Genomic DNA, 18,702 nt, shown 5'->3' with positions numbered 1-18,702 from the left:
AAAAACATTTTTTTGAAAATGCCTGCTCCAAAGGTCTTATCTTACTACACTAGGGATTATATAGCTATATATGAAATTTCATACATATCAGTTAATATCTTGACCCTCCTCCACAAAAATAGCTGTTTACTTGGCCATTTTCCTCTGTCGTGAAGGCTGAAATTTCAATTCAGTGGAGAACTTACTGTTCCCAGCCCTAACCCTGCGGAAAGCCATCTAATTAGACTTTAATTTGATTTTGACATGCTTTTAGGAGGTAATTTAATTATTGTTTGATTTTATACCAATGTTATGTATCTGATGTTAGCCACCCTGAGCCTGACTTCGGCCAGGGAGGGCAGGATAGAAATAAAAGGTTTTTATTATTATTATTACTTATTATTATTCCTTTGTAAGAAAATATGAAATAATGTAAAACCATTTTTGCAGGCAAAAGAAAAAAATCAATGGGGGGTGACAAGAAATTTTTCACACTGGGTACCACCTGACCTTCCTACGCCTCTCTGTGCTTGGAGTATATCAATACTTTTTCTGCAAGTGTGCCTTGCATCCCTTCATAAGTCTCTACTGAAACAGAACATTCACCTTTTGAAGAAGACATTACTTACTCAGCAATGTTACTATTCCTCTATACACACCCACCTTTGCTTTTAATTAGGTCATCATGTACACAAATATCATTAGCAGGAATTGGAAGTTTAATGCCATCTTCATTAATAGTGTCTCTCAAAACAAGAGGATACCAGCTTGCTGCTTCACATCAGACCAGAGGAAGAAAATACTGACAATCCGACACTTGTGAAATTTGGGTATGTCCAAAGCACAAATTTTAGTATGTGTAGACAAGAGTTTGAGGCAAAAGCATGAAATGCAACAAGTGCCTGGAAATCCCTGCATTCAAGGGCTCGTTGCTTCAGTCCATGCCCTGCGCAGGTGGATGAAGGAAAATATTGCATCACAAGACCACAAACCTGCTGCATGCGGAGCATAGATTGACCTAGCTCCCTAAGGTGGTGTCCAAACATAGTGAAGCATTAAAAATACCCACTTAGCTTATCTGAAAATACTCAGATTGGGAGATACACAGCACCTGTTAGTTAAAGGATTTCAATGCAAGTTTTATACACACTTTCGGGGACTGTAACTTTACGGTATCCTAGATCAGATCTTCCACCTAGGAAGCTCCCTCTAAAGTTCTTGGAGCCACTCAAAATTAGGAGTGTCCTTAACGCTATTTTTGAGTCCATTGCAGTTTATGACATCTTGGTATTATCTGGAACTATTACAAAGAGAGACACAGTTATTCCCGGAACCAACAGGAATTTAATTTAATCTCGGTCCACACAGCAGTTCAATTAATGCCATATCTGGCAAGGAGGGGACAACCTCAAGACGCTTGGAGGGGATTGGAGTGTGCTTTCTTTTTTTATTTAGGACTTGTAACAAGAGGGTTTAGTACACAGCAACAGTTAATTCCAAATACAGTTTAAAAACTCTTAAAAATTTATGCTCCCTCACTCATTGGAAGGTGGTTTAATGGCACACACAGTAAAACATAATTAACAGGGCTTTCTTTAGAATCCTGCACAATTCTCACCATCTGTGAGGTCACCACAAGAGCTCAGGAAATAAACACTTGCCACTAGTAGCAGACGTTGCTCAGTGTAAACCAAATTGGAGTTTGTTTCCATTGTGATAGGTTTCAGAAACCTATCCATACATAAGCAATGATAGTTACGTGAGAAAAATAAGCACCTGATCATCGAGATTCAGCAAGATCCTAACGGACACCAGCCTGTGCTTTTTACCCAGTCTCTTAGAATTTGGTACACACGATAGATAGCATCATCAATAAGAAAAGAATCACTGAACTGCATACAATTTCATTCTCTGGTCCAAGCACAACTCTGGTCTCAAAATTTTATGCTCGTCTCAAGGCATGCCGGTTTGCTGCCTTTAGAAACGGCGCTAAGAAAAAAGACAGGCATATGCCATTCTCCTCAAGAAAGCACGTTTAACTACAAACAAAGGTATGGTCAAATGCTGCATACACATAATAGCAGCTGCAGAAGATGGTAAATCTAATACTCGGGTAAAAGTGACAGTCCCTCCAAATTTCATTTGCCTAGGAAAATCTGGCCTTTGAAATAAAAATATCAAGGCGGCCTAGATTTAGGCAACATCAGTTAGCTTCATTTTGCATTTAAATACCGCAACACTCCTCATTTGGAAAAAGTGAGTGTCTTAATACTGCAGGTTTAAGAGTCATGGGTGTTATCCAACCAAGTTTTACTCACAGTAGGCCCACTGAAATTGGTCACATTTCCTTAATTTCAATGGGTCCATTTATGAGTAAAACCTACGAGTTGGCTACCACCCCATTCTCTCTCGTTTGCAAGGAATCATTTCTCGTGAACAAGGACTATCCCCATCTTCATTTAGGATATGAGCTGTGCACCGTTTTTTAACATCTATGTCTGCCTCTTATGTCTCCCACACACAAAGTTAACACCGAGAGGTTAACCGGCATCACTGAGAAATCACCCCCCGGTTATCAAGTCTTAAAGTCATCATTCCCCTCATTAAGCTTATGACACTTTCAAATACTGTTCTATGTTCAAAGGCTGCCCCAGAAACTACAAATTGGAAGACACCCTATTTCCATTCATACATCATGCTCCATTCAATTTTAGCACCAAACCTGGCCATGCCCTTGGTTGGTTTTCCCTGGCAGAATTTGCTCGGGGAAATTTAGAATTAGCCCCCCTTTCCTACAGGGGAAATTGTTTACTGCTTTGGGTTTAGCTCAAAGCCGAGATCAATGGGATAATACTGAGAAAAACGAAACATTTAAGGCTTTCGCCCAGCAGAGACTGGAAAACACTAGAAGTCAGTTCTACTTACTGAAGATGCCACTTCAAAAATTGAATGACGGCAGCCCAGGTAAGAAATTGTTACTTTAAAGAGAGTAAATTGGCAACCGTTATCCTCCTTGGGCTGGGGGGAGAGAATCACCCCACACAGCTAGATGTTGATGCGAAAACTCAACAGCTCCCAAGGTTCATTCCACCCCGAAACCTTGTGGAAAGGGACCCATTTACTCAAGGTCCTCAGCGATGCTCCAATGATGGGGATCTGCCATCAGGCAATGTCCCATCAACGGACAGGCCTGGGTTTTCCCAATATTTGCATGCAAGATTACAGAAGAGAGTCGGAGACAAAGGGACTTTTTAATATCATGACATGATCCAAAATGGGGGGAAGGGGGGGGCAAAGATAGAAAAGCAGGCCATCCGCATGTTCGAACCTGAGCTTTAGCAGCGCATAGCATCTGCAAACTGGCGGCCAACGTTTCGTGAGCCTCTTATTAAATTCTCTCCCCCCCCCCACCTTCTAAACATTGCTAATATAGTCCAAGGTAGCAAGACGAAACTCACTTGCAGGTCTCCAGAGCACCTTCTGTGCCACGCTTGTGTGCCGTGCAGAGCCATGAAGTATAGACTTGGTCCCTCTTCCCCTTTACATAGCATGTGCGCAAGGCTTCAGGAGCAAAACTAGGGGGACAGTGCTAAGTTTACACAAAGCAGAGCAGAGGCAGCCCCTGGAAAGAACAACCAACCAGAAGCAAAGACTCCAGCGATATATCATTCCTACTCTAGATTGGCAACTCTTCTGGCTTGGAAGGATTTGTTCCCGGTGTTGTGGAAACCGAGATTTTGTCTTTAAGCAGGAAGCCAATGCGAGCAGCAGGAAAAACACACACATCTTGGATCCATTACTTGCATGGGTGGGAGAAGGAAGGCCAAGGGAATGAAAGCCATGTTATGAAGGAATAAATGATCAGGAGCTTGATACCGGATCATACATAGAACTCTTACACTGTTTGCACTTAAGAAGCTGAAAGTAAATGTTCAAATCATCATAACTTTTAACACCTCAATTTGATTTTTGAAAGCAGGACTCTATGGGGAGAAAATGATTTTATTTCCAATTTCCCAGGCCTGTCCCCCCACCCTCTTTTTCCCATCCCCCACCCACCCCCTTTTCTATAAAAAAGAAGTCAACGTTAAATTAAAAAAGGGAACGTTTAGAGGAAATTACAACCGATAGATGGAGTACCACCCTCACTGACTTGAAATAGCATGCAGTCTATGCAACATTACATACATACAAAGTCTGATTACTTTGGGCCGGGTACATATCGTCCCTAAACATTCTACAGAATTCAAAACTGTACAAAATAAAAAAAAGCGTAAAATCCAAGGAAGTTCTTTACGTTAGTACTGCAGAATAGAAAGCATAAGACCAGCAAGAGGCGAGCAATCTGGAAAGACCGTCTGCAGCAGCTTCATGAAAAGTGATCTTGGCCCGGGAGGTTTGTAGGGAACGGCCACAAAAATCAAGTCTTCTAGGGCAACACTTGGCATTGCCCCCCACTGGAGCCGGCAACAATCGTCAGAGTCCCTCTCCACACAACCAAGGAAATGCAACCATTAAAAAAAAAAAAAAACCCAGTGCAGAGAAGCTCCTTATAAACCAATTCTATAGTGAGAGCACTTTTAAAAGGGGGGAACCCACTACAGATACAATCTCAGAAGCTTCTCCAAACAACTTGTGCGCGTGAGGAATCTGTCCGGATTGGACCTACACTCCAAGCCAACTTCCCTTGCTCTTAGAAATAAAACCAAGCTGCAACCTCAAAAGCGACAGATTATGATATTTCGGCATCGGAACTGCAGGTCTGCTGTTTGGTCAGCTGTATAATCTAAGATGAACGATATTGTGGCGTTTTCCAGAAGGGCTAAGAAGACAGGAACTCTCTTAAGATGTGACGAATCCGGCACTAAGGCAACCTGTTTGTTTTTTGGGGGGAGAGGGTGGAGCAATGGGGTGAGGCTTAATTGGGGGTAAGTATTCTCGAGAAGTCAAGGGCCCAGTACCAGACTTAAAGTGCATCAACAATGGGGGAAATTAAGATGGGTCCCCAAACGGGGTGGTGGGGGATACTCCCCTCCCCGCAGGAGCAGTTGGAGAAGAAGGAAACTCTAATTCAAGCATCCTCATTATCCTGCCTCGTTTCCTTCGGATTTTTCACGGCTATAAAAGCTCTTTGCAACATAGCAAGCTACCTTGCAGGTACACAATGTGCTTTGCGCAGAAGAGAAAACAACATTTCTTTCCCCGTTTTTCTTTCCAGCACCTAGTTCTCTTGCAGGCATTCTGCATCAAAGCCCAGAACAATATCCGAGACTTGCCTCCTCCGGCACAGAATCAGATGAGAGTGCCAAGGGTTTATCGTGTCGAGCTGAGCAAGGGCCTTGAGGAGCTGCCACGGGGAGCACATGTGCAGAAGTCTGCATCTCTGTGCAGGTTCTTTGTGTGGCGAGCTGTGGTCTCAGGCCCATGTGCATCCCAACACACACAGAACATTGCACACACCAATACCTACATTTGTGCATGGTTGCATCGCAGCCATAATAGAAGACAACAGCCTCTCATGGCAGACAGAGCATGCACAAATGTAGATATGTAGGAGTCTTATCATGCACATTCTGTGCAGGGAGTAAAGACTGATCATGCCAGAAATTTGCCCTAATGCTCCAGTGCCTATAGGGCTACAGCCCCATAAAGCCTTGACTCCGTCAAACAAGCCAGTCCTGAAAGCCATCCCATTTTAGTGAGGCTAGAGCTGCTCGGAGCACTGATTTTGCGATCTTTGCAGGCGCTCTCCACATAAGCAAACTGTGCAGATGGGAGATACATAAAATCTACGCTAGATTCTTGGTACCGCTTGAATTCTGCTCCTGGCTCGAGCAAAGCATGATGAAGAAGATTTCCGAGCACACCAGCTGCAGAGGGTAAGCCAAGACAGCCTGCGCAGATAGAGGAACTAGATGCCTGCAAAACCACATTTTTGCTGGTCTCGTGGAATTTTGGCTAGTTGGTGTTAGGAAAGGCATAACATGTGGTTCCAGGTTCATCACTTTTCGGTCACTATTGAAGACTCAACAGGTCAGGGAGAGATGTGGTTGCATTTTGCATATTCATGGTTCATTTGGGTTGCTGTTATGGGGGTCAGGATGGGGGCTGCGGCATATTGGGGGGAGGGGAGACACATTTTCTTCCACACCACGGTTCCATCAAAAATTACAGGGATTCCTTTCAAATCTGCTCTCTGTATGAGAGGGAATCTGCGGCAGCAACTTCCTTCTGCAACTAACAACTGCTTGGAAAAGGCTATTTTTGAGGGAACCGTGATGTAGGAGGGAAATGGTTAGCCCCCTACTACCCCATGCCTGATCCTGAATAGGACATCTGCAATTTAACCAAAAGCAAAGACATTTCACGTGTCATCAAGTTTGGCCTTAAAACTTAAGAAGCCATTACAGCAGGCTTCTCCTCACATTTAAGAAAATCACCCATCTGAAAGACTGGAGAAAAGCTCAAGCTCTCTTCCGTTTCTAATTTGCCTTCAAAGGCAACCAAAACAGAAGGCAGCCCTCCGGATTCCTAGCAAGATCAGCTAACAGGCCTCAGCCACATTTGTCTGCCTGCCTCCACAAGTCTTTCATGATATGCACTGAAGTCAATTTGTACCATCCGATTGGTATGCATGATGATATTTGAGCCAAACAGCTCAAACTTTTAGCTAAAACTTATGAATGAATTCAAACTTCCCCCACCTCTAGAGAGATTGAATTCTTCTCTATTCTAATTCCCCAAACTATAAAACATGAGGTAATTTCAGAAGATTGCAGCCAGCCTTCGGGAGAAGAACCAGGGCTGAAGCCTGATATGTGAAACCACAAGATGTGGCTTATACGTATTCTGAAAGCAGAATCTGGACAATATGTCACTTATCAAGAGAGGAGGGTGCAAACTATTCCCTGGATATTTTTCCAAATAGGGAGGCAACCCAAATCTTAATTTCAAGCTTCATCTTCCTTCCAACTTTTTAACAACCATTTCACCAAATGAGGCCTCACTCGAAGCTTTCAAGGATCTCTATAACAGGAGGCCAAGCAGAAAGCTACAACTTCCTGTGTTCTCAAAGCAAGAGGAATGTGATTCGAAACCAGCTCCGTGCGCACCTGGATCAGGCTACATGTGCTGAACAGCTGCAGAAGTGTTTTGGGTCAGAGATGCAAGGAACCAACCTGAGATCCAGTTGGTGTGTGAACCCCAAAATGTTTGCCAGTACAATAACGCTCTTTCCAATAGTAACAGAGTGAAGAATGGGGACTTGGGGAAAGGCAAAGAGGGAGGGGGGTGGATGGCCTATCGAAGCCAAGCCTTCAGCACTGGCATCTGGGATGTCCCAATACCAGGGCTTACATTATTCCTGAGAAAAATCCCATGTCTTGATTGAATGGGTCACAATTTGAGCAACGGATCGATTAATTGGCAAGTTCGTTACATCTCCTATATCTACACCCGAATCGGTCAGCTTATTCAAATACGTCGTTCAGCTCAGCCCAGCCGCCGCTGGCAAATGGAAGAGCCATTTCTCCAAAACAACTCAAATCACTATTTTATAAAATGGTTGGGGGAGGGGGGAGCAAAACCAAAAAAATAAAGAGTGGTTTTGTTTACAATGATCCTTCCTTCCTTCAGTTCATTTGACAGGGCCCCCCAGCCGCTGGAGAAGATCTGGGGAGCCCAACAACCTCATGGCAAGCAAGGTGCAAATCTGCCTCTTGTTGTGGCCGTCTTCACTCTGAGTAATGCATAATGGACTCCACGTAGTTCCCTGGGAAGAGTCCCGTTACTCCATTCATCACCCCTTCATACCAACCATCGTCGTTTTTCTTAATGACGTAGATGATGGCGCCTTCCTGGAAGGAGAGTTCATCTTCCTTGTCTTTAGTGTAGTCGTAGATCGCCACAACTAGGAGCAAACAGAAAAAGGAGAGAATAGCAAGATCCCAAGAAAGCAGTTGCCTGAACTGAAGGCAATGTCAAAATCATATTATAGCTTTCATCTGGGCAATTCCTCATTTCCCAAACAGCAGACATTTCTCTTTAGCAGTAGCTGATTTGAATGCTGTCTTTCTCCCTGTTTGCGCAAGAAGTCAGTTCCTCGCCCAAAAGGCCAAAACGTGACTTTCGATGTTTCAGAATATTTTGTGCTCAAATGCTGAAGTTCTAAAAATAAAAATGGGAGAAATTTTGGCCTATTCCACGCCTCTCATTCCAATATACAAAAGACTGAACCAAGTAATTGCTACTACTGAAAAAGAGGAAGCTTATTTAGGGTTTCCAAAATGACCAATGTATAAAACTATTTTGGAAAAAGTCAACACAACATGATGCTCCCCCTCTGGTTTCATATAATAAAAAGGGGGTCTTGGTGAGAACAGTCCCCACAGAGTAAATTGATGGGTTACGGCATCCTTAAAAAATGCTGCTTGCTTTCCTAAAAGTAGCAAAAGGCAGGTCTATCGAGGAATTCTAACTGCTCGTTTCCTTTCTCAAGCTTGTGCAGTGATGAAATGGAGATAAATTCAGTTTCTGCATACAAGCAAAAAAACAAACAGGCCAGGCAAGGGTTGCAAGAGAGAAAGAGAAACCAATTCAATTCAAAGGGACTGTCCAACCGATGCAATCTACCTATTGTTGTTTTTCTAGTATATCAGATGCAGAACTGCCAATATCTTTTGGTAGTTCTGCATAGTTCTGTTTGACTACGGCCCACAAATTCAGGTGGCTGAAGACCTTATGGAATTACTTTTTAATCAGCTAAGATTCCCTTTCTTTCTGCATTCTTTCTCACGCACAAAAAATTCTTTCGTTTCTTTCCTCTCCAAGGGGAAAAAAGGGGGAATTTGAATTAATGTTGGCTTACATGTAATAAGAAATATGAATTAATTTGCTATTCAATATGCTTTTTCACGCTGTGATCTGTTACGTGACAGAGCAAAGGATACTAGAGGACAGTCACTCAACAGGAATGGGAAACCTCCAGCCTGCGAGTCAAATTAAGCCTGCCAAAGGTCCTAATTTGGCCTGTGAGGCCATTTTCCCAACAGCCATGCCCTGAAGTCAGGGGTGGAGCAGGCAAAGCTGCAAGGAAATAATGGATCTAGAGTGCAAACCAGATTGTTGCAGTCAGTGCTGAATGCAAGCCAGCTGGGATCAGCCCACTGCCGAGTTCCCCACCAGAACACCTATGTGGAGCTGATCCCTCGGTCTTACCAGCCCTGCTTGAAGGCAGGAATGGTTGCATCTGGGAGCTCCAATCAGACAAGTAAAGCTGACCCCAGCAGGCATGCATTTGGCACTGAGGAGCAAGTGGAGTTCCCAGTGAGTGGGGGAGTTCAGGATCCAGCCCACCAGCCAGATCCTACTTCCCAGCCCTGTGGTGCAAGCTTGCAAGAATGACAATTGTGAATGGGGAGGATACAGAAAACAGGTTTTTCTTACCAAACCGCGAGATTGGAAAGAGCTGGCTTGCTTATTAAATAAAAAAAGGGTAAACACAGATCCGATCCGTTCCCTGCTTGTACTGGAATCCTGGAGAAACTAGCAAAGTACCAGCTACCAGGATCCAGCACCAGCCGAGAGAGCAGCAGTTGCTTCACAGGGACTGGCCAACATTGGTTTTGTCTTCCCTCATGCTGAAGGAAGTGGATCGGACTCTGAGACACACCATCAACTGGTAAAATATTAATTTCATGTTGTGCCACCACCGGGCAACATAACATCTGAAGGATCTCAAGGATGAGGCATAGCCAGTAAGGTGCAGTGAGCTGAACCCATGTCAAATGGCTGGAAAAGACTCTTGCCTCAGCAGTTAACTCTACGGTTAGAACTTCCAGCAAATGTACCTTTCTCCAAGTAGGTCCTTGGTGCCCACGGTGGATCCTCTTCAGCGTATGGGTCACTGTATTCTACCACAGCGGCTTCTTCCTCCTCATAATCTTCTGGAGGAGGTGGTGGTGGTGGGGATTCATCAAAGACTGGCTCATCTACCGGGGGTGGGGGTGGAGGTGTGTCTGAAACTAGAGGAGCAAAAATCCACACTGCAGTTCCTAGAGTTTAAAGGCTATACAGAACGTCCAATACATTAAGAGCTTTACAAGTCTTATTTCCCCCCCTCTGCCTCTGTCCAGTGACTGCTTCGATGGGTTGTCCTCCTTTTACAGAAAAGATCCAAGGCTGAGAGGCAGTGCTTGTAATCACTGATCAAGGTTCAAAGTTCACCTTCCATCGAGTCTGACACTCAAACACTGGACATCGGGGAAAACAGCAGCCTTTCCACTTTAGGGGAGAGGTAGCACATCTGTGGCCCTCCAGGTGTCTTTGGACCATTGTTCTCATCATCTCTGACAATTAAGCAGCGCTGGAGGACCAGCCCTTTTCTAGAGAGATTCATGTTCCACATTACCTGCTGCTAGATCTTCCAAATCCAGTCTCAGAGGCAGTATGTCTCTGAACATCATTTGCTAGGGAACTCAAAAGGGGGGGAAAGTGCTATACAGTGGTGCCTCGCAATCCGTTCTGTGATTCTCTTCGTCTAGCGGTTTTTTCGTCTTGCGAAGCAAGCCCATTGACGGATTAGAGGATTAGCGCTTTTAGCGGCTTTTAGCGGCTTATCTGCTGATCGGATCAGCTGATAAGCGGCTTAGAAAAAGGGGGGAAGGGGAAAAAAACCAGCAGGAACTCGCAAGACATTGTCGTCTTGCGAAGCAAGCCCATAGGAAATTCGTTTTGCGAAGCACCTCCAAAACGGAAAACTCTTTCGTCTAGCGAGTTTTCCGTCTTGCGAGGCATTCGTCTTGCGGGGCACCACTGTAACTCTTGTACTCTTCTAGTGGTTTTTCATAGATATCTGGCTGGCCCCAAAATGTTGGACTTGGTGGGTTTTTGGTTGAATTCAGTAGGGCTGTCCTTATGTTCTCAATCCCATATGGTTATGCTGAATGGCAGTTCCTGGTTAAGTCGCTTTCTTTTGCTTTGGCACGGACTGCATGCCCTTCAGATTGTAAAGCAGGAACTTTGAAGCTCTGAGTTTAGTCACTATGTGGACGCTGCTGCAGTGGGGGCCAGAAGGTAATCGACCCAATCCCACATGAAAAACAAGTGTTCCTCTTCTGCCTGGCAGAAGACCACAGCATCACACTTTGCAAAATGCACTGTCTTGGCTGCTGACTGGTAGATGCACAAAATTTATGAAACGGTCTATGAACAACCAATCTAAATGTGGAACGTCTGCTAGATTAGAAGCAAGTGGGCATTACAAGGTTGTCTGTGATCAAGAGACATTGTCATCTTCCAAACCTAACACTTGCAGGTGGGCTTAAGCTTACTAAAATATCTCTACCTGAATCAAAACAAAATAAAAATGCATACTTACTATTCTCCTGAACTCTGGCCACAAATCCCATGAGTGGTAACTGAGGAGTTACCTGTAGGATAGAGGGAGGCGGCGGCGCAAGAGACACTGCAGAAAAGGAACGACAACAATAAAAAAGCAGGCCTCCGGTTAGAAAAGTTGAACCCAAAACATGAGAGATTGCATGGGCACTGTGGTTTCCTACTCAATGCAAGAAAAAGGGAGGAAAAATAGTAACAGGTCAACTTGAACCTAGCTGCCAAGGTCAGCACTGAAATTTGCTTGAAGCAGTATTAATCATCAGGCTTGTTTCTTAACTTGAAATCTTTCCGCACGGCCTGCAAGACAGAGCTGTTCCACCAGGCCTTTGGCCAAGGCACAGTCTGACCCCCTCCTTTGGTAATCCTCATAGAACTCAAGCCCAATGGTTGCCATTAATTTGATTCTGAATTGATTTTAGAATGTATTTCAATTAATTGATTGTGATTTTATGTAAACTGTGTTATTTTTATGGTTGTTAGCCACTCTGAGCCCAGCTTCGGCTGGGAAGGGAGGGATATAAATAATTTTTTTAAAATTATTATTTTTATTTTTATTAAAAAACAGAAATAATTCATGCTTAAGGGATTCGTCTCCTGCAGTCTCCACAGAACCAGTCCTGAAACAAGTCCGGCAGAAGCACAGAAATCCTTGGCTATTAAGAAGACAGTCTGGTGCAGTCAGGGAAAATATTCCCCAACTCACAAGGACTTTCCAGCGCTTCATTTTTACATAGCCTGCATATGCATTACCAAAGACCAACATTTACAGCTTCATATTTCTTCATAAAAATTCAACATCTACAAGCAAATTAGAAAGCAATCTCTTAACCCGGTCTGAGAAAATGTTCAGGATTGAGACTTAGAATAACTTTACGTGAAGTGTTTCTGAGCACACAGAACACTTTCATGAACAGTGTGACCTGACTGTTTAAAACAGGATTTTAGAAGTGTGCTTATGCGATTAAGCACCATTCTGCATGGCTTTGAGACAGCAGCTGAAACAATTTACTTCCTTCCACAGAAGTCCATGGGAATCTTTCACTTCTACGGGTAGATAAAGTAGCTGCACTTGGGGTCACAGTTTAGCTGGAAGCAAAACCAAATCCCGGCCCCCAAGTCTTGGCAACTTGAGAGTCAGGGCAGAATTTAGGTTTTCCCCACAACTCAATGATGTCAGAGACCCCCGTTCTTTCACTCTCTGCTGAGTCATTCAGTGGATGCTACTCATTTCTAAAAGAGAATATTTCAGCACTCACAACTTCTTGAAAATTGAGCTCCCTATATACTTGCCCCTTCAGATCATGGTTGCTGCCAATCGCTTCATTTTTAAAATCAAGCTGTTGTGTGCAGAACCTATTTTTGCTTTGCTTTCTCTTGTACAGTGTGTGCCTGTAACATGGGGAAGTCTATGCAGGAGTGCATTTCAATCTGCACTTCATGTACGATGAAAAGAATGAGAATCAGTCCCAAGATCTCCCCCAGCAAGCACCATGCTCCTTCTCCCTTGCTGAAGCCCATGTTCTCAAATGCATTCTTCTTCTGATGCTCCCTCAATGAAAAGGTAACAGGCCAATTTTCAAATGGCATTCCTTGCTCCCCTATCCTGTCATTTCCCTCCCTCTTTATGGCACCACAGTAATCTGGTTGTCCTCAGCAGTCCTCTCCCAACAGTGAGTCTTTGTTGGAGGTCCTTTAGCCTCTACGCTGGACGAAGTCCAAGTCCACTGACATATCCCATCTTCATCTGCTAAAATTCTACACTTACAAACCTCTCATTATTTGCGCCACGGGAAAGCCACTCTTTTTGTAAATTTACAATCCAAGCAAGCTACCCTTTTAAATCATAACATTCTGCTTGGCTAAACAGATTGAATGAGAGTTACCTAATATTTATTGGCTATTTGGCATCTTCTGTGGTGCCTCAACAACAAAATGACCGACTAATGAAGGGCCACCCATTTAACAACTCTTACCACAACAAAGGATTCCACAAAACATGCTGAGCATCCAGAAAACACCTTTGCATAAAAAAACAAACCTTCAGAAATCGGTCTCCCCATAAAAGAGTGAATAATCATAGGTTCTCTCCTTCAGCATGCAAAGAGTCATGCTTATTATTAACACCTTTTCACATTTGTGAGTGTTATGCGTTGTCATATTTAGGGACACTTCTCGGTATGTTTTGAACATGTACACAAACACAAAATATTCCATACACAAATATTCAAGTTCAACAGGTGTGTGCAAACTTCAGACATCGTGCAGGTTATGTGCACTGAGTGCAGATCCATTATTAACATGCATATATATTCTAGGCACTTAGGTTCAGTAGACAGGTGTTGGTTTAGGGGTGGAAGAGCCAGACTTATGCCACAACTTAGTCATGAAGCTCAACCAGTGTGGCTTCTGTCAAGTTACAGGCTCTTAGACTAATCAATTCACACACCTATTTGCAGTTGTGCACTTCAGGATTCCATCAACTGATCGCCTATGAAACATTAGCAAACTGACAAGATCCCCATGCTTGTTTCTATGATGTACAACTGATTCAAGCCAGGTTTCCTTCCAAATACAAGCCATCTCTTTAGCAATCTGGCCACCTACTGAACTAAGAACTGTGAGGGGAAACAAAATGTTGTCTCAGGGATAACCATGTTTGTCTGTTGCAGAAAACACCGAGGCCTTGGGCATCTTAAAGACTAACCTTTTCATGGCATAAGTTTCCACTTCAGATGAATAAAGTGTTATCTCAAGTTACAAGTATATGGTTTGGGCGGGGAATGGGGGGGGGCACTTGTAAACAGTGAGGCCAGAGGAAAATAAAATGCAGAAAGTACAGACAAACTGATAAATTACCAGAACGGCCACATTTCAAATATAATACTTTATCAAAGAAAGGCAAACCCTTCCCCGCAATCAGAGATTAATATTTAGGATTTTAAGGTAAAGGTTGAATTATTCATCATCACGACAACATGGGGTTAGATCTTTAAAGGCACCACAACAATGGCATTTTTGTTGGTGGGTTAGAGTACTGATTTTCACTGCGGTGCATCTTACCTGGGTTCTGGCTATAAAAGGGTCCTCCGTTCACCTGGTTTTGAAGGCTGTTCTGCGAAGTGATGGAAGGAGGACGCCTGTACGGCAAAGAGCCCCCTATTGTTGGAGGGGTGTGCCGAGTAGCAGGTCTGTTCATGCTGTAGAACTGAACAGGATGACCTGTTTCGGAAGGGAGAAAAGTGTCAGGATAAGGACAAAAATGTTGAAGATGAATCCTGCCTTTTCACATAAAGATTTCCGCTTCATATGAGTGGACTCACCACAGCAAAAAGACTGAAACTGAAGAATGGGAAAAATAAAAACGTGGCTCCCTTCTACGATTGGATTGAAGACTTATACAAACTCGCGTCATATGAACAACTTGCATATAAACGCAGACTTGCCATGGACAAATTCAGTGATATTTGGAATCCATTCTTACAAATACTGTAATAGGTTAAGATCTGGTGAGGTACAATAACAACTTTGTAAAGTATACAATTTTGGGTTCCCCCCTTCACTTTCCCTTCTACACAGGTGCTGTTTCTCTTTTCCTTTTTCTCTCTTTTATTTCGTCTCGCCATGCTTGGTGGACATACAGTGGTACCTCGGGTTAAGTACTTAATTCGTTCCAGAGGTCCATTCTTAACCTGAAGCACCACTTTAGTTAATGGGGCCTCCAGCTGCCACCATGCCACCAGAGCACGATTTCTGTTCTCATCCTGAAACAAAGTTCTTAACCCGAGGTACTGTTTCTGGGTTAGCAGAGTCTGTAACCTGAAACATATGTAACTTGAGGTACCACTGTATATGGTTATGTACAGTGGACGCTCGGGTTGCAAACGTAAATCAGTGTGGGATGCATGTTCACACCCGCAGCGTTTGCAAACCGCAGTGGCGCACTGCGCACGCATGGGTTGTGATTTGTGATTCGGTGCTTCTGTGCATGCACGACCGCCGAAACCCGGAAGCAACCCTTTCCGGTACTTCCGGGTTTCGGCGGTCCGCAACCCAAAAAAACGCAACCTGAAGCATCTGTAACCCGAGGTATGACTGTAGTATTTAACTTTCAATAAAGAAATTTGTGTGTGTGTGTGTGTGTAGATAGACAGATTTCAGCTTTATCTAAAATGTTTGAACACAAAGGGTGGAACCCAATGTTGCATAAGGAGACCTTTGGCTCACACACCGGGTCTTCATCTTTCCTATCTCCTCCTTGCAGCTTCTTGCCGCCCCGCCCCCGCAAAAAAAGCCCCAAGTCCAACGGGTCCCCCAAACCTCCAGAGCAAATTTGAGGTGTGAAAGAGAGGCTGCAGTGATAAAGAGAGAAAGGTGAAATTCCACTGCATGACTGCAAGTCTACTCTGCTTGTGGGAAGACAGCTTTAGAAACAACCCATTGGTGTGTTTTTTTCACATGCTTTAAAAGCTGCTCAGATGATTCAGAGGTTTGGCATTAATACAAACCCTACAACGTTATGCTTTTGAAAACGAAGCAATTCAGCTGACATAGCAGGCACATACGATGGGATACCTTAAATTACACTTCAAAGGAAACTTGTTAAGATGAATATGGGGCAGAGCAGAATGGTAGCATTCCACCCAGCATTTTTAAAAAGGAGGTCTCTCAGCTGATTCTCCATTAGCTCTCAAAGAAGCTGAGGGAAACATGAAACAAGTACACGACCAAAGCGTGCTCTGCCCGATTTTCCAGAGTTAAGGTTAAGTTCCTATATGCACGTTCACCACTTGATGACCAACATGCTGGAACGAACCACCGCAGCAGAAACTTTTACATCCATAATACTTTTGAATGGAAGGGGACATGTTTAGGAAAGCCAAAAAACTGCAAAATAATCAAATAGCAAATATCCTTGTAAGAGATGGCCGTAAGCTGCTCCAAGTTTAAATGGGTTTCACCAGTCACAGAACACCCAACTATGATGCTCGTTTCAGGTGGTCTTTGCCCCCCCGCCCCCGCCTCAACTTTCAAATCCAAAAGCAGTGCCTTAGTAAAGTCTAGAGTACAGCAATATTTTTACCTAAAAGGTTAATCAATTAAACCTGAAAAATATATTTTGCTACTTGTAAATCAGTTGCTCCCCCTAAATATTAAACAGCCTTGCACACTCCCATCACTTAAGATTTACAACCATGCTTCCAAGCAATGAGTTTGATACAATGTTACCTACAAAATGATGAACTTTTTTTTGAAACAAGCTGCAAATACCGTACTATTCCATCTATAAGACGCCCCCGTATATAAGACTTCCCCTATTTTGGGAGACTCAGATTTAAGAAAATGAGGTGAGATAGCAGAGAGTCATTGAGCTTTTTGCAGAGGATTGCTCAGCGTTGTTGAGCTTTTTTCAGGGGGGGATTGCCGAAAATAGCTCACCCATATGCATCGCAAAATCTGACTCCTGTCTGCCCCATCGCTGGCAGCAGCTGCAATTCACCCGCCTAACTGCCAAAGTGTCAGCCAATCAACACCGCCCATTGATGCAGCAACCAATCATACGCACAATAGCAGCTGACAGCCGCAGCAACCAATCAAACACCCACCCTATGCACTACCCATGTATAAGACGACCCCCACTTTTTACCATGATTTGAAAAGAAAAACATAGTCTTCTACACGGAAAAGTATGGTAAGTCAACAATGTGCGGTTGTCAGAATAATGCTTGGATCGAAATAACCGAGATAGACGGTAGGGTAGACAAAGGGGCATTTTGAAAACAACGCACAAAGAAACACAGCAAGCCAAACAATTCAGTATAACAAGGTGCTTTCAGCAGCTGAGAAAGATGGATGAAACGATGGAAAACGAAATGCCACGCTTTCCCAATGAAAACCACACAAGCACAGGAAACTCTGTGAATCTGCAGTACTCAACAAAACCAGTCTTAGGCTGCTATTGCATCTTGGCTGACCTGCCTCAAGAGGAAGAGCTGAAACTCACCTGCGGAAGGAGTAGAAGAAGCAGCAGGGGGAGTTGGAGATGTGAAGCCATCGGCAAGGGGCTGAGCCCCTGCAGCAGCGGCAGCAGCATCTGGGGCGGCAGAGGGTGGGGCAGTTGCAGGAGTGAGAGGAGTGGGAGCAGGGGCAGAAGTAGCAGGAAGGGGAGAAGTGCCAGCAGAACTGGCAGGGGCTACGTGAAAAGAGGAGGAAGAGGAGGAGTTAATAAGGAGTTACGGTTAGCAAGGATTAGAAAAGCTTTCGAGTCTTTTGTGCGGAACGTTCCACAAACGCTTAAAACTCTAGCCCCAAAAATGGCAGCAGCGGAGGGGGAGGAAGGAGAGGTAGAAAAATGTTTATGTAGGGAAAGGGTTACCCCTTAGGTACGCAGCAAAAACGGGGTGGGGAATGGGAGGAGGATTTCAACTTATCCAATGTAAAACATCGCCTTTCCCCCTGACAGGACTCAAAGCAGCTTACAGATAATTGCCATTACCAAGGAATCGCCCAAACCCAAGAGGATTTACCTGGATACACACTGGGAGGGGACGGAGTAGGGACAGCAATAGGGACTCCCACACTTCCACTTCCGCTGTTCTCTCGACTGCTGCTCCTACTGCTAGGATGGCTCCCTCCACTGCTCCCGCTGCTGCTAAAGAAATAATATAAAAACAAACAAACCACAAAGGCATCCATATTCCATTCCATGCCAGGCACACGCAGATTGCTAAACTTTGCAATTTTGGGGACAAAGAAAGACATGCTGCTGTTTTTCCCCCTACGTCCAAGCTAAAATCAGGGTACATCGCTGATGTGTAACAGCTGCCTGCTAGATTATAGGAGATGGCTTTCAGGACCCTAGAAATATCAACTCTTAATGGGCCAAGGGCCAATATTAGAAGGAGGTTGGTTTTATCTGCATTGCTTAATACTCCACAAGTAAAAACGCTTATGCCTAAAATAGTTTTTGGCACGGCACCATGAAATCTCACCAACATACCATTACATTTTATGCTGGCCAGGGCTAATCTGTTCTGCAGATCAATTTCCTTAGTTATAGACCTATCTTAGGCCAAGGCCTTTTTCCAGCTTTTATATTACTTCTGCAAATCCACATAAAGGAATTAAATCAGTCATGTTTCCTATCTAGTTCATGTTACCAACATTTTCACAGGCACCACAGTCTCATCTACAGGTATAATAATAATAATAATAATAATAATAATAATAATAATAATGTCTGTTCCGCATGGAATCTCAAGTTTCAGAACTTATTGGCAAGTAACAATAAAGCCTCATGACAGCATCACCCTCATTTGTAGACACCAC

General features: G+C 43.8%; 2 protein-coding genes across 17 annotated transcripts in view; both read right to left on the bottom strand.

Moving 5' to 3' along the window:
* Positions 1-18,702, bottom strand: part of CYP20A1 (cytochrome P450 family 20 subfamily A member 1) — a 343,026-nt gene that overhangs the window by 203,404 nt on the left and 120,920 nt on the right. The window lies entirely within an intron of this gene.
* ABI2 (abl interactor 2) overlaps positions 1,407-18,702 on the bottom strand; it is a 77,397-nt gene continuing 60,101 nt past the window's right edge. For 5 of the 16 annotated variants that reach the window (XM_082193845.1, XM_082193842.1, XM_082193852.1 and 2 more), the window contains 6 exons: positions 17,901-18,025; positions 17,378-17,566; positions 14,437-14,595; positions 11,357-11,443; positions 9,828-10,001; positions 1,407-7,888 (listed from right to left, as the gene is read on the bottom strand). In XM_082193845.1, coding sequence (XP_082049971.1) covers positions 7,713-7,888; positions 9,828-10,001; positions 11,357-11,443; positions 14,437-14,595; positions 17,378-17,566; positions 17,901-18,025 — 910 coding nt within the window. In that variant the 3' untranslated portion in view covers positions 1,407-7,712. The remainder of the gene's footprint in view (positions 7,889-9,827; positions 10,002-11,356; positions 11,444-14,436; positions 14,596-17,377; positions 17,567-17,900; positions 18,026-18,702) is intronic. The other 11 variants (XM_082193857.1, XM_082193847.1, XM_082193844.1 and 8 more) reach the window with 3 other exon arrangements.

The sequence above is a fragment of the Podarcis vaucheri genome, assembly GCF_965113315.1.
Source record: "Podarcis vaucheri genome assembly, chromosome: 1".
In the NCBI taxonomy this organism is placed as follows: domain Eukaryota; kingdom Metazoa; phylum Chordata; class Lepidosauria; order Squamata; family Lacertidae; genus Podarcis; species Podarcis vaucheri.
Note: the sequence above shows the minus strand (reverse complement) of the source record. Positions and strands in the feature narration are given on the sequence as shown.